A 13,439-nucleotide genomic window follows, 5' to 3' on the forward strand; every position below is an offset into this window, starting at 1 on the left:
TCTTCAACTGATAAAAATGTATTTAACTTACTCCTTTGTTGCAGCACAGCTTGGAAAGTACAAAGAATTATCTACATAAATACTGCTTCTAATATGCTTTGAGTCTCATATGGTTTCCTATAAACGTGCAATTTGAGTAAGGAAGTACTGCTTATCAGCACTAGCCCAACTATGGAAGGAGGCATTCTTAATCCTGATGGGAGTGAAGGGGATTCAGTAGAGTAAAAGTCCCAAAACAAGCAGGTTTATTAATGTAGATTCAGTGGCATTAGCTGCGTCCCTGCTTTTCTCTTATCATGTAATAGTTTGAAGCACTGCATGATCTTTTCACAATGCTCACATCTACAATCTAATTCACATGTTCCTTACAAATGCAAGAAACATAAGGCAGGTACATAGAATTTTGACTAGTATTTCTATTACATAAAACAAGGGTCTGCAAACTATGGCTCGTGGGTCCCAGCTGTTTTTGAAAACAGTATTTTCTTGAAACATAGCCATGCCATCCATTTATGTATCATCGGTGGCTGCTTTATGGCAGAGTTGAGCGGTTGAGTCAGAGACCATATGGCTCACAAAGTCATGAATAGTTACTATCGCATCTTTTACAATAAAGTTAGCCAATATATGGCTATATAATGTAAAACATTATTTTCTTGGTGAAATAATTTTAAAAATCAGAAATGTAAAATTCAGTGAAGTATAATTTATTTCCAGTTTGAAAATAATTCTTCATCGCTTTAAGAAACTTCAACCACGTACTTAGGAGTTTTGACAATTGTGATAAAGTCCTAAGTAATACCAAGAGTATTATTTTACTGGTCAAAAGAAGTAAAAAACAACTCATATTCTCTTGGGGGAAAATAAGCAGGATTTCAAGTATGACTGTTAAGAATTGGGAAAAGATTGCCTAAGGTTTAAGGTTATAAACAATCTAATAATTAATTTAGCTCAGTTTTCTAACACATTGTCTGTCATCATTTTAAGTTCATCTTCGCAAGTTATAAATTGCTACAAACACACAATGTACAGTTGTCATCCTGTTACTTTGTTTAGCGTCACCTAAAGTTCTAAAGGGTCCCATTAAATTGTAATCTGAGTGAACTGAGCAAGAAGGAAAAGTTTCCTTCTCTAGCCCATTTATTTATGATCCAGGTTATAATCATACTAAAGGCTTCTTCCATCTTCCTGTGAAAACTCTGTAGCGATTCTAGATCACTGCGTAAGGTGATTTACTTTAGCTTGAAATTCACCACTAAGCATTGCCCACTCCCAGGCCCAGGAATCACATCACTGCTGACAGTCTGTGCAGTCTGGAGACAATGGGACACCATATACTATCTTCACTAAGAAGCTAGAATGGTTGTCCCTGATATTGGAACCTCTTGTGTATTTGGTGAAAGTCATGACCAACTATGTCCCAAGACTTGGACCTAAGATTTTGCTCAGTATCCACTTGTCTAACTAGTGGTCATCTGGAAGAAGCAGCTCCTGATGGTATTAGTTTATGATGTCTCCTGTGCTGGCACAGAGGTGAAACGCATCTTGTTACACAGTTGACAATATTGTGAGGATGATACATGTGATTTCAATTATAGTGCTGCATGTCTGCACATTTTAGTGTAATAAAAATGCAAAACCTAAATATTATCGAACATGGTGACACTTTTCTTAGTTTTAAACTTCTTGAGTGATGCCTTTGATAAGAGTTACCAGGAAAGCTCTATTCTTTAATTCTTTAGCTTAGGACACATGGGTAGATTGGCCTATTCATATCCTTCTGGAGATTCTGTATTTCATTTTGAAGTCGTCTTTGCTCCCCTTGGAATCCTTCCTGTAGTAGTCGGGACTGTTCCTAAAAAATACAAATGGGGACTGAATAACGTGTATCATTAAGAAAATCTCTAACTTCTGTTTAGTTTCCACATTTCATAGATTAAAAAAAAAAATTAATGTCTTCTTGAAATTTTCTCCATCATTAATTTTCATTATTGTTTGTCTTGAGCCTTCTAGCTCTGTGATTACTTTTCCTGAGTTTCTTGAGTTAAGAAATATTTTTAACTCATATCTCCTGATATGGTGGTGAATCTCAATTATCCTTCTAATTTTTTCTCCCATTAATTGTATCAAGCTTTGCAGGCAATCTTAATGAAATGTTTCTCAATGCATTTTGATTTTTAAATACACACACATACACATATAATAGAGAAATTAAAAAATATTTTTCAAAGTCTGATGCAGTCTGAATCTTAGATCAGGAAATTTGATCTAAGCTTCCACAACTCGGTGGCGGTGGGAGCAAAATATAGGTGAGGGAGTATCAGGGTACCAGACTTGACCATACTGAATTTCTCCACATAATATTCCCAACTTAACACACACTAGAAGCAGGGAACAGAAAAAAGTAGGAGTAACAGATGGATACAGTGGTGTAAGATTTAAGGAATCCTTCTACTTATGAAGGTTCCCTTAGAGCTAAAATTCATCCCAGGTGTGACAGGAAAAAAATCATACATTCCTCTAAGTAGCAAAGACGGTTCATGTATCTTTCCAAGCATTGTGAACTAATAAAACTATTTAGTCTTATCTGAACCTCTGTTTAATTTCCAAAGTAATAGGGACATAACAGTTCTTGCTTCGTATAGTACTAAGTAAGAGATACGGATAAGACCATTAAAAAAAAATAATGCTTGGCAGATAATAGCTATTACTGATCGACAGATACAGTGAAAAAGGACTGGGTATGACATAGCTGCAATAAAATCTTTTAACAACGAGATATTATAGGGGCCAGTTCAGGCAGGCAAAAAAGATTGAAAAGTACAAGCGAGCAAGCAAGGTCTTTCTTCTGGGCTTCATGTTCTCACTGCTGTGCCACATATGTGAACAGGGAGTGTGGCAGGAAAACAGAATAACAGGAACCTCACGGTGTTGCAGTTAAATACCTGCAGTTTGAGAGCAAGAGTTCTCTCTTGCTCTTTCAGTAACTGGGCCCGCTCCCTCTCCATCTTCTCAGTCAGTTGTTTCACATGTTCCTGATAGCTCTTTTCTTTCTGCTCCATCATCTGCTGGTTCCTTATTTGCATTTCCTCCAGCATTTTTGCTGCAGCCTGTGCACATTCAGCTTTCATGCGTTCCACTGTCAGGAGGAAGAGGAAAAAGAAAAATGTATGTGGAGACCAAGTTGCTTCTTACTTCCATCTAAAGTTACCTATCACTGTTGCTACTGACTTCATATGCCCTACTCAGAAATGACTTTAGCAAGTAAGAAACATCTTTTATCCTGTTGCTACAGTGTGAGGCTCCTAGGTTTACCCAGCAGAGTTAGTTAGAACTTTTAAGAGCTTTCAGGGCTGTCTAGTCTCTTGACTGGCTCCTCACCTTCAATCAACTTTTCCTTCTCTGAAAGTGTCTGGTCTGTTTGTAGAATTGCATCAGTCATAGACTCCTTGGACTTCAAGTATTCCTGAAGAATCTCATCAGCCTGGGGCCCGGAAAAAATGGGGTTAGTAGTAGGAAATGGCTGTAAGCACTTATTCCTGTTTCCCACCACTTTTCCCTCTAGGAACTGCTCCTCTTGGCCCTGGTGTGCCTGGTGGTCAGATTCCCTATCACTGGGCTGAGCACATGCTCCAGACTGGCCAAGCAAGGTGCCCTCCCAAGCAGAATCCTTTATAAGAGGTTGATATATATGTAAATAGTAATCCTCTGTTCTTTTGACTGAGAGCTCTGATTTTGGAGCTGTTGGTGCTATGGGCCCATATGGCGTGAGCTTGTTGGAGAATGAAGGCATCATGGAGAAAGTGGATCTGAATAAAGAGGGTAGAGGGAAAATGGGAGGGAGGAAAGTGTGGGGTTGAAGGGAGCCACAGTCAGAGTGATAAATGATGATATTATTTGAAATTTTGGATACATCTGGTAATCCAGTTTATAACTCAATTGTTAACTGAGTGCAGACTCTTGGATGAGCACATAGGTTATACCTGGTGTAACAGGCTCCTTGCAGTGTTTATTGAATGAGAGTGTATCAACCTTGCTTACCTGTATGCCCTTCCTGGGCTCCTGAAGATACTTCTTCTTCAGCTCTTGCATCTTCTCAATGAAGAGACGATAGCCCCCTGATTTCGAATAAATCCCCTGTTTCACATCTTCTTCTAGAGGACTGAAAATATCCTTCAGTAAAGCAGAGCAACGATCGGATGATGCTTTACGATTCTGATTACAAAAGTCTTCTCGTTTTTTGTCTAGCTGGGCCTTTAATGCAAAACAATAGGAAATGTTAATAAACAGAGGAATGAAAAGATGTTAGCTTGATGTTGAAATTTCTGGAAAAGCTTCTCAAAAAATAAAAGTTAAAAAGGTCTCTGACCCCTAGACAGACTTATAGGCACTCAACAGGACCATATCCTTCCTCCAGATTCTGACTTTTACTAAAGCCCTTTCACCATGGGGTAACCTTCAGAGCAGTGATTACTAGCTATATGGTACACCTTTGGAGATAAACTCCGGCTTTTCACATTGGATCAGTGACTGCATATGAAATTAATGTGGCTCAATGTAAGTCTGCTTGTGATAACTAAAACTAACAGTTTCTTTATTGCCAAAATATCCAGTGAGTCTGATAACAATAAGCATGTAATTTGATTAGAAGCTCTGCTACTTATATATGCATGTAATGAAACTATAGGGAAGAATATTTGTTTATTCATGAAGGAAAAATGTTTCAGTGCATAATAAGATATGTGATAAAAAAAGTGGTTCTTCTTATGATAACACAGATTGGTTTTCACCACTTAAATATCTAGTGAGAATTACTTTTCTCAAAATAAGCACCCATCTCATTTTCTTCTATTATTTTACTTTCTAAGAACCTAAGCTGTATAAACTTGAGAAAACAATTACCGCTAATTCTTTTTGAAATAATTGGTCTATATCTTTGAAGGAACTGCTCATGAAGACTTCAATGGTCTCTTTCTCAGTGTCCCTGTGCACGTCCAGCAGCTCCTGGAGGGTTTCTGTGGGCAGCTGCAGCTTCTGACCCATCTGCTGGTCATAGTGGGCAATGGCCTTTTGCACCGCAGCCGAGTTCTCAATCTCAGCCAAGGCCAGGACTGCATTCTCCATGCAGGGCAGATCCCCACTGTTGATGGCATTGACATAGGTCTGCACCAGGGTCCCTAGACCTACAGTAGAGAACAAATGATGATGTTTATTTTATGTGGAGTGAGGAAACTTTCTCTTCTGTGTAATTCTAATGTCTATTACCAACCACTTGTCTTACAGCATCAATGCCTCAGCAGCATCTGAATACCTGCTAAAAATGCAGACTCCCAGCCTCTGTCCCAGTTTGATTGACTTAGACCCTCCTCTTTGGCAAGATCCTCAAGTGGCATAAATGTATCAAACGTTGAGAACCTCTGTTCTGGATAGCGAAGTCCAGCATTCATTCAGTGCATTCACTTTAGCAGCAGGCATTGTTAGGCCAGAAACCATATTTCTCTCATTTATGTCTGTATCATCAACCCTTGTAAGTCCATGGGAAACATTTGATTAAAATTTGTGGAGCAAATCAAAATGAGCCCTCCATTTTGCTTATTCTAGCAGAGCATTATAGGAGACCTTTCTGTGATGTTGGAAGTACTCTGTGTGTGCTGTCCAGGGTGGGAGCCACTAGCTTCAGGTAGTGTGAGCTCTTGAGACATGGCTGTGTGATCAGCATGTTAAATTTCTATAGTTTTTATTAGCTACATTTAAATTTAGATAGGCACGCTTGTCTAGTGAAAACCATGTTGGACAGGGCAGGTCCAGTTTACTAGGACAATTGTCCGCTCTCAGAGCTTTTATTCTTTGCCTTTTGTATCTTTTCTCAACTACGAAGTCTGACTAATAAACCCATCAGAAGTGTTGGTGCCACCTAGAGTTTATCACGGTAACAGCAGTAGATGTGCACTTTTCAAAGTTGAAGCTACATGGATGCTATCACACCATCCTCTAGTCTTAACAGTGAGAGTGAAGACTGGGAAGAGGACTCACGTGGGCCATCCACCTTGATGCCTCCTGAGAGAGTTTTAGTTTTGGAATTGCCAAAGATGTAGGAACAGAAGACTGCAGCTTGTTGCACAAATTCGGGATCCAGCTCATCGTCACACAGTTCCTCAAGCTGGCCTAGTTTCTTCCTATGCGTGGGCCGATCAAAGATGAAGCATTTCTTCTTTGGGAAGAACTTTCGGATACAGAGTCGAGGCATATTAAAAGTTTTATCTTTCGGGCTGGTACCTGGAGGAAGAAAAAAGGAATTTACCTAATGTAGGGTCTTGCAAACACTTCCTGTAAATGGTCAAACAGTAAATATTTTAGACTTTGCAAGCCAGATGGTCTCTTTTCTGAGTACTCAAGTCTCCTATTGTAGCCTAAAAGCAGTCATAGAGAAAATATAAATGAATGGGTACAACATTATTCCAATAAAATCTTATTTATAATACCAACTGGCAGGCTAGATTGGATAATATTTGCCTGTGGCAGTCCTTTACCAGCCCTGAACTGTGGATGGTGCATGCCTGCATTTCTTTTCTTCAAATAAATGACCATTCTACTCCTACTCTTTGGCTAATTACACCACCACAAGCCCTAAGCATGGAGATATCAATCTAATCACAGCACAGGGCAAGGTAAAAGAAAAAGAAATGTATTCTTAGAACAGGGAGAAAAATAATCTAAAGCCAAATCTATTAATTCAGCATTACTTCTTAGTAACTTCTTAGTAACAAGCATTACTCCTTAGTAATCACCCCTTGAGAAGAAATAGAAACTGTAAGTAGAAGACGACTGTTGACAGAAAACTAAGGAACAATAGTTCTTAGTGTTTTGTCATCTGTTTACCAATTCTAAGTCCCCTTTACCTTTGCTAAGCTTGAGTGAATTCTCCAGGTACTCGTCTGCTGTGATGGACTGTCCCTCTGCTTCCAAGTCTAGGGAGAAATCCCTCAGTGTCCATACGAAGTCTGGAAAGAAGCTCACAAAGTCAGCTGAATCCTCAACCTCATCCACATCAGGTGAGGATCTTGCCCTGATCCTATCTGTCAGCTCTGTCACATAGCTGAGTAGCAAAATAAGGAAAACTGGCATGAATGAAGAGTACCTCCCCATCCTATATTAGTTCCACATACAAAGCCTTGTTTCTCCTTTGTTCTTAACCCATATATCCCAAGTATCAATTCTTCTGTAGGTTATAGGATTTTCCCCTTGCCATTGAATTCTTTTTTATATTTCTCGTTTTTGTTTCACCAGGATTCATGGTTAGTCAGCTGTTTTTTAAAGTTTGGTCTCCCCTCTGACTTTGATGTGCTTTGGATCCCAAAAGGATACTGCAGTTGGTCCATGGCCTGCTGGCTGATAGTTCCCATACTATTGTACACGAAAGTGCTGCTCAAGAGTATTGCTAGGGCGAAGATCCAGGAGTCATTCTGGTTGTCACCCTGGAAATCAGAACATATTTTACCAGAACTGTGTTTCATTCTTAATGACACTTTCCTGATCAGCAGTAGTAAAAGGATGCTCATGTAACTAGAGTGTTGTTGTTGTTGTTGTTTTTGAGACAAATGACCTGTAAGATGAAACTAAATCCCAGCAAAAATGACTGTTAATAGGACTTGAAATTTGAATAGTTTTGTAATTAATGTTTTTGGTTTACCCTGATTCTCACTGGACTCTTATGATCATTGGAAGGTAGTTGCAAAACAAATAGTCATTGCAGGTGGACATTCTAAGGGCTTAAATATAATTCAAATTTAATTTTTTCTCTTTATTTTTACCGAACAATTGTCTTCATATGGGGGCAATAATAGTTGTATTTATCTCATTAAACAATTGTTGTTCACCTAACACTTTCCACTTCTTATCTTCTAAATATTCAAACAACATCAGAGGCAAGTGTAGATCTATTACATCTGTTTTATAGATCAGAATAACTTGCTAAGGTCATTGAGGTACTGATAGACTTTAAATCCATGAGTATGGCACTTCAGAAGCTAAATCCTTAACTAAAGTTCTTTGCAGGATAAGATTAGGTTGAATTTGTTTTTTCACTGCATTGGATTTTTATTCATTACATTGAATTTGTTTGTTCTACCATTACACATCTGGGTTATATGGCTTAGGTCATAGCTTTTTATTAATTAGAACACTGTCTACAGACCACTATGCTCTTCTTCTAGGATTCTGCCTTATGAATGTTCTCCTGACCCCTGGTTGCTAAACTTGGTTTCATGGCATGTAAACAGCAATGAAAAAAACATGGTTAAGTAAAGGTCTTATTTAAAGGAAAATTAAATAGTGCAGAGAATACACAGACATGAGGGGCTTAGTCCAAACTACAATCCTCATTCCTTACCTTCTCCACATCCCCCAGACCCTCAGTATCAAGCAGAACTAGAGTATGGTTTGGCTTCTCGGGATGAGGCACACACCACATCCAGATGCCCTTCGTGTGAGACTGCACTGTGGAGCCCAGAGAGAAGCCTGCAAGGGGGCATGGGGAAAAGAGAGGGTAGAGTTTTAATATTAGCTGGTTCTGGAAGTTGAGATGACAGTTAACAAGTCCTAAAACATCTCTTAAATCAAGTTTAGAAGAACTGAAACCACAAGAAGTATTAATCTTACTTACAATCAGAGAAACAGAGAAACAGGGCAATTAGAATATTGAATACATGAAAAGATTAAATACCTTTCATGATAAAAGCAATCAACAAGCTAGAAATAAAAGGAAATGATCTCAGCATAGTAAATAATAATAATGATTGTATTAAAAAAAGATATAGGCAACATTATACTGAATCGTGAAAGACAGAAATCATTCCTTCCTCAAAAATTAACCAAAATGAACCAAAGACCTACAAGAAAATGAAAGTGAAAGTGAAGTTGCTCAGTAGTGTCCAACTCTTTGCGACCCCATGAACTGTAGCCCACCAGGCTCCTCCAACCATGGGATATTCCAGGCAAGAGTGCCGGAGTGGGTTGCCATTTCCTTCTGCAGGGGATCTTCCCGACCCAGGGATTGAACCCACGTCTCCCACATTCCCGACCCAGGGACTGAACCCAGGTCTCCCGCACTACAGGCAGGCGCTATACCCTCTGAGACACCAGGGAAGCCCTTGAAGACCTAGATGTTAGAGCTAAAACACACAGAAGAACTTCACGATGTTGGATTTGGCAATGATTTCTTGGATATGATACCCAAAACACAAATAGCAAAATAAAAATACATGAGTTGGACTTGATCAAAATTAAAATTTTTGTGTATCAAAGGACACTTCTTACAGATTTAGGTATGTAACTCAGAAAGGAAGAAAATATTTGCTAGTTATGAATCTGATAAGGGATTGATATCCAGAATATATAAAGAAGTCCTACAATGCAACACAAATAAGCAAACTAAAGATCATCCCAAATAAAAGAATGAGCAGAGGAATTGAATATACATTTCTCCAAAGAAATTATTCAAGTGATCAATAAACATATGAAAACATGCTCAACATTCCTAGTTGTTAGAGATGTACAAAGCAAAACCACAGTGTCTTGTAACAACCAATATTGGAAAGTAATTGGAAACATGTATAGATAGAACTGAGTCACTTTACTATACACCTGACATTAACACAATATTGTAAATCAACTGTACTTAAAGCACTAGTGTAGATCTTAGTGAATCCTGAAAGTTGACTAATACTTATAAGAAAGTTGGAAAATTTAACATTGAATGAATTTGACTATATTAAATAATTTTTATTAAAAAAAAACCCACAATGAAATACTATTTTATGCCCTTTAGGATGGCCACTATGAAAAATCCAGAATATAACAAGTGTTGATGAGAACATGGAGAAATTCAAACCATTGTGTGTTTCTGGTGAGAAATTATAATGGTATAGTTTTACATTTCCATCCAAATGTAAGCACCAGAATGGGACTTCCCTTGTAGCTCAGCTGGTAGAGAATCTGCCTGCAATGCTGGAGACCTGGGTTTGATTCTTGGGTTGGGAAGATTTGCTGGAGAAGGGAACAGCTACCCACTCCAATATTCTTGCCTGGAGAATTCCATGGACAGAAGAGCCTGGCAGGCTACAGTCCATGGGGTCCCAAAGAGTTGGACGTGGCTAAATGACTTCCACTTTCACTTTTCTGTGGAAAGCAGTATGGCCATTTCTTTAAAAAATGAGCACAGTATTGTCATATGATCCAGTAGTTCCACTTCTTGGTGTATAATGGAAGTGAAAGTGAGGACATGAACAGATGTTTGTGAACCCATGTTTTTAGTAATATTATTCATAGTAGCCAAAACAAGGAAACAGTCCAAATGTCCATCACCTAGATGATTGGATAAACAAATTAGTATCACATACAATTATTCAGCCTTTAAAAGGAAGAGAATTTGATACATGCTACAACATTGTTGGACCTTGAAGACATTATCCTCAGTGAAATAAGCCAATCGTTAAAGGACACTCATGTCTAATTCCTCTTGTAAGAGACCAGTCAAATTTATATACAATATAGAAGGGTAGTTGTCAAGGTGGTTGGGGCATTATTGTTTATAGGGGTACAGAGTTCCTGTTGGAGGAAGTTTATGGAGATGCATGTTGTTGAAGTTTACACAACAGTGTGAACTGACTTAATACCACAGAATTTTTAAAAACAGTTGCAGTGCTAAATTTTGTGGTAAGTTTTATGTGTATCTTACAACAGTTGAAGAAAAGAATAGCCAATACAAATTTAAACATTTTTCTAAATCTTAAAGATCAGTGGAAAATGTTCTTACTACATGAATATCTTTGTAAGAGTCTTGTAGTTTATTGTTATATACATTACCTATTTTTTGTTACCACATTAGTCTTTCTAGGAAAGGAACAACTTATGCTTTTAAAAAAGAAACTAAGGTAAAGTGCAAAGAGTGGTGAGCTGATTCTTTCAGGTCGTAATGACGATAATAACATAACTGTGGACTGAAAGTTAGCTTTCAGTATCCCTCCCAGGTCTCTCACTTCCTCTCTTCACATCACTACATGCTGGGGGTGTGGATGGACAGAGAGACTTGGCTGGGCTCTGCTGGGGCCACTCACCCTTGTTCTTCCCAGCCAGCTTGTTCATCAGGTAGGATTTGCCTGTGCGGTAGAGCCCCACGATAGCCACCACCACAACAGGCTGCCTGATGGCAGACAGGATCTTCAGGGCTTTTGGATTAACCAGCAGTCTCCTATTAGCGTTCTCAATGAGGCACTCTGGGCCTGTCATGTGGATCTCTGAGGCCATGTCCCTTTGTCTGCAAAGGAAGATATGGGATAAATTAGAATTTCCAGTCTAAACAGATCAAGAACTTTCATGAGGTTATTTTGCATTCAGAAGGAGGAATCATAGAATCCCCCCACATGGCCAAAAGTTGTTTGTCAACAGGGAGAGAGATGAGGGAAAGATCTGCCTCCTTTCAGAAAGTTACAGAAGTACAATCAGAGTAGTTCATTAAAAATACTGATTTGACAGTGACTTATCAGCCAACATTCAGCCACCCTCATGCACAAAACCTTCCATTTAGTTTACATGTAAATCTTTCCTTTTGGATTCTCATTTAAAAATTTATACTAGACATTAAGTGTAAAATAGAATAGGATTCAGAGAGATTTGTTGTACTTACTATGTATGCTGCTGCTGCTGCTGCTAAGTCACTTCAGTCGTGTCTGACTCTGTGCGACCCCATAGACGGCAGCCCACCAGGCTCCCCGTCCCAGGGATTCTCCAGGCAAGACACTGGAGTGGGTTGCCGTTTCCTTCTCCAATGCATGAAAGTGAAAAGTGAAAGTGAAGTCGCTCAGTCATGTCCGACTCTTAGCGACCCTATGGACTGCAGCCTACCAGGCTCCTCCATCCATGGGATTTCCAGGCTAGAGCACTGGAGTGGGTTGCCATTGCCTCCTCTTGAGAGATTTGCTATTTATTTATTCACTAATTCTTACTATGAATAAGCAATTTCATGAATAAATGTTCATTGCTTGATATATATATATATATATATATATCTGAACAATTTCTAATGATTTGAAAGGCATGTTTTTCTCATTAGTTATCCTTATTTCTACTGTAATAATTGTCCACAGAACTTCTCACACTGCTATGCTAGACGTGGAACTTACTTTAGCAAATTTTATAAAAAATATGTAACCTTGTGAAACACATGGCTCAAGACTCTTCCGAAACCTTGGTATGGGCTTGTGGAAGCAAGGGATCTAAAAGTTAAAATTTATTACCTTCAGAATAAATAGCCTACAACAAGGTGGGGATAAACCCCACAACTGAAAATATGCATGTCGCTGAAAATTGTTTGTATATACATATATGTGTGTGTTTGTAAGGGAAAAAAGGACAATGAAATAAAGATTAAAAGATCAGGAAGCATATCAGGAGAGCTAGAGAAGAAACTTGTTGAAAGGAAATAGCTATATTTCCAGCCATACAATTCTGTTTTCTGTTTTGTTCTTTTTCCCCATGTTGTAGAAGAGAAGTGAAACAGGAAGAGAAGGAAGAGGGGTAGAAGTAAGGAGAGAGGGATGGGGAGGCAAAAAGGGAGAGGAGAAGCTGAAAAGGAGAGAGAGCTGTCAGAGGGTAGGTGATAAAGGGAGCTAGTGCCAAGCCAAGGAAGTCAGCAGAAGAATTGCTAGAAGGCAAAGGGCAAAGTAAACAATGATGGTGCCTTTAGCATTGCACCATGGTAGAGTCTTTAAAGAGGAAGGTGTTTAGTAAAGTAGTGGGGTTGACTTCCGCTCCTAAGGCGTAAGACATCCTCGAGTTGGCACCAAGAAATTGAATGTAGTGAAACCTGTGGTATTTCCAAAGTAAGAAGTCCACTTTGAAACAAAGTTCACAAGTAGGGCTGAAGAGCATGGTGTTGTAGATTACTGGTGATTACGAGTGAAATGACACAAAATACATGAGACATACGAGACACACAAGAGACAGACAGGACACCACTCTGGCCAGAGGAACAACTGGGCAAACTAATTGCCGTTTATTATTATAAAGCCCCCTAGGCAGAATTCCAGACTGTATGAATAAGCCTTTTCAGTACAGTGCAGGTGCATACATGTTATCATACAGCAAAGGGGAGTGAAATTCTGGCCTTCTGCAGAGTCTGTCCAGAGCCCTTATCACAAGAAGGGAATGTTCCCTTATTTGCAAGGGACCATCAATCTCAAGGCTGTGTCCGTCTCCTTGAAAGAACATCTTGTTTGCAAGCAGCACATCTCCACTTTCCCTATTGTGGCCGCATTAACCCTTTAGGTGTCTTCATGAATCTGTATCTTTCACTTTGATTTTCAGGTTTTTCTCTGCCTTCAGAGTGTCAGGTGGCTGTTACCACTACATCTCATTTAGTATTATTTCCTTCTCATGAAAAT

At 38.9% G+C, this 13,439-nt stretch overlaps 1 protein-coding gene across 3 annotated transcripts in view; it reads right to left on the bottom strand.

The window, feature by feature from the left end:
* LOC102170144 (guanylate-binding protein 1) overlaps positions 229 to 13,439 on the bottom strand; it is a 104,086-nt gene continuing 90,875 nt past the window's right edge. The window contains exons 1-11 of one of the 3 annotated variants that reach the window (XM_018045707.1): positions 11,684 to 11,728; positions 11,115 to 11,314; positions 8,390 to 8,517; positions 7,366 to 7,475; positions 6,900 to 7,096; positions 6,034 to 6,276; positions 4,903 to 5,183; positions 4,042 to 4,254; positions 3,382 to 3,484; positions 2,946 to 3,139; positions 1,098 to 1,855 (exon numbers count right to left, since the gene is read on the bottom strand). In XM_018045707.1, coding sequence (XP_017901196.1) covers positions 1,739 to 1,855; positions 2,946 to 3,139; positions 3,382 to 3,484; positions 4,042 to 4,254; positions 4,903 to 5,183; positions 6,034 to 6,276; positions 6,900 to 7,096; positions 7,366 to 7,475; positions 8,390 to 8,517; positions 11,115 to 11,304 — 1,776 coding nt within the window. In that variant the 5' untranslated portion in view covers positions 11,305 to 11,314; positions 11,684 to 11,728 and the 3' untranslated portion in view covers positions 1,098 to 1,738. Of the gene's footprint in view, positions 1,856 to 2,945; positions 3,140 to 3,381; positions 3,485 to 4,041; positions 4,255 to 4,902; positions 5,184 to 6,033; positions 6,277 to 6,899; positions 7,097 to 7,365; positions 7,476 to 8,389; positions 8,518 to 11,114; positions 11,315 to 11,683; positions 11,729 to 13,439 lie in introns of those variants that run through there. The other 2 variants (XM_018045708.1, XM_018045709.1) reach the window with 2 other exon arrangements.

Source organism: Capra hircus, chromosome 3 (assembly GCF_001704415.2).
Source record: "Capra hircus breed San Clemente chromosome 3, ASM170441v1, whole genome shotgun sequence".
Lineage (NCBI taxonomy): Eukaryota > Metazoa > Chordata > Mammalia > Artiodactyla > Bovidae > Capra > Capra hircus.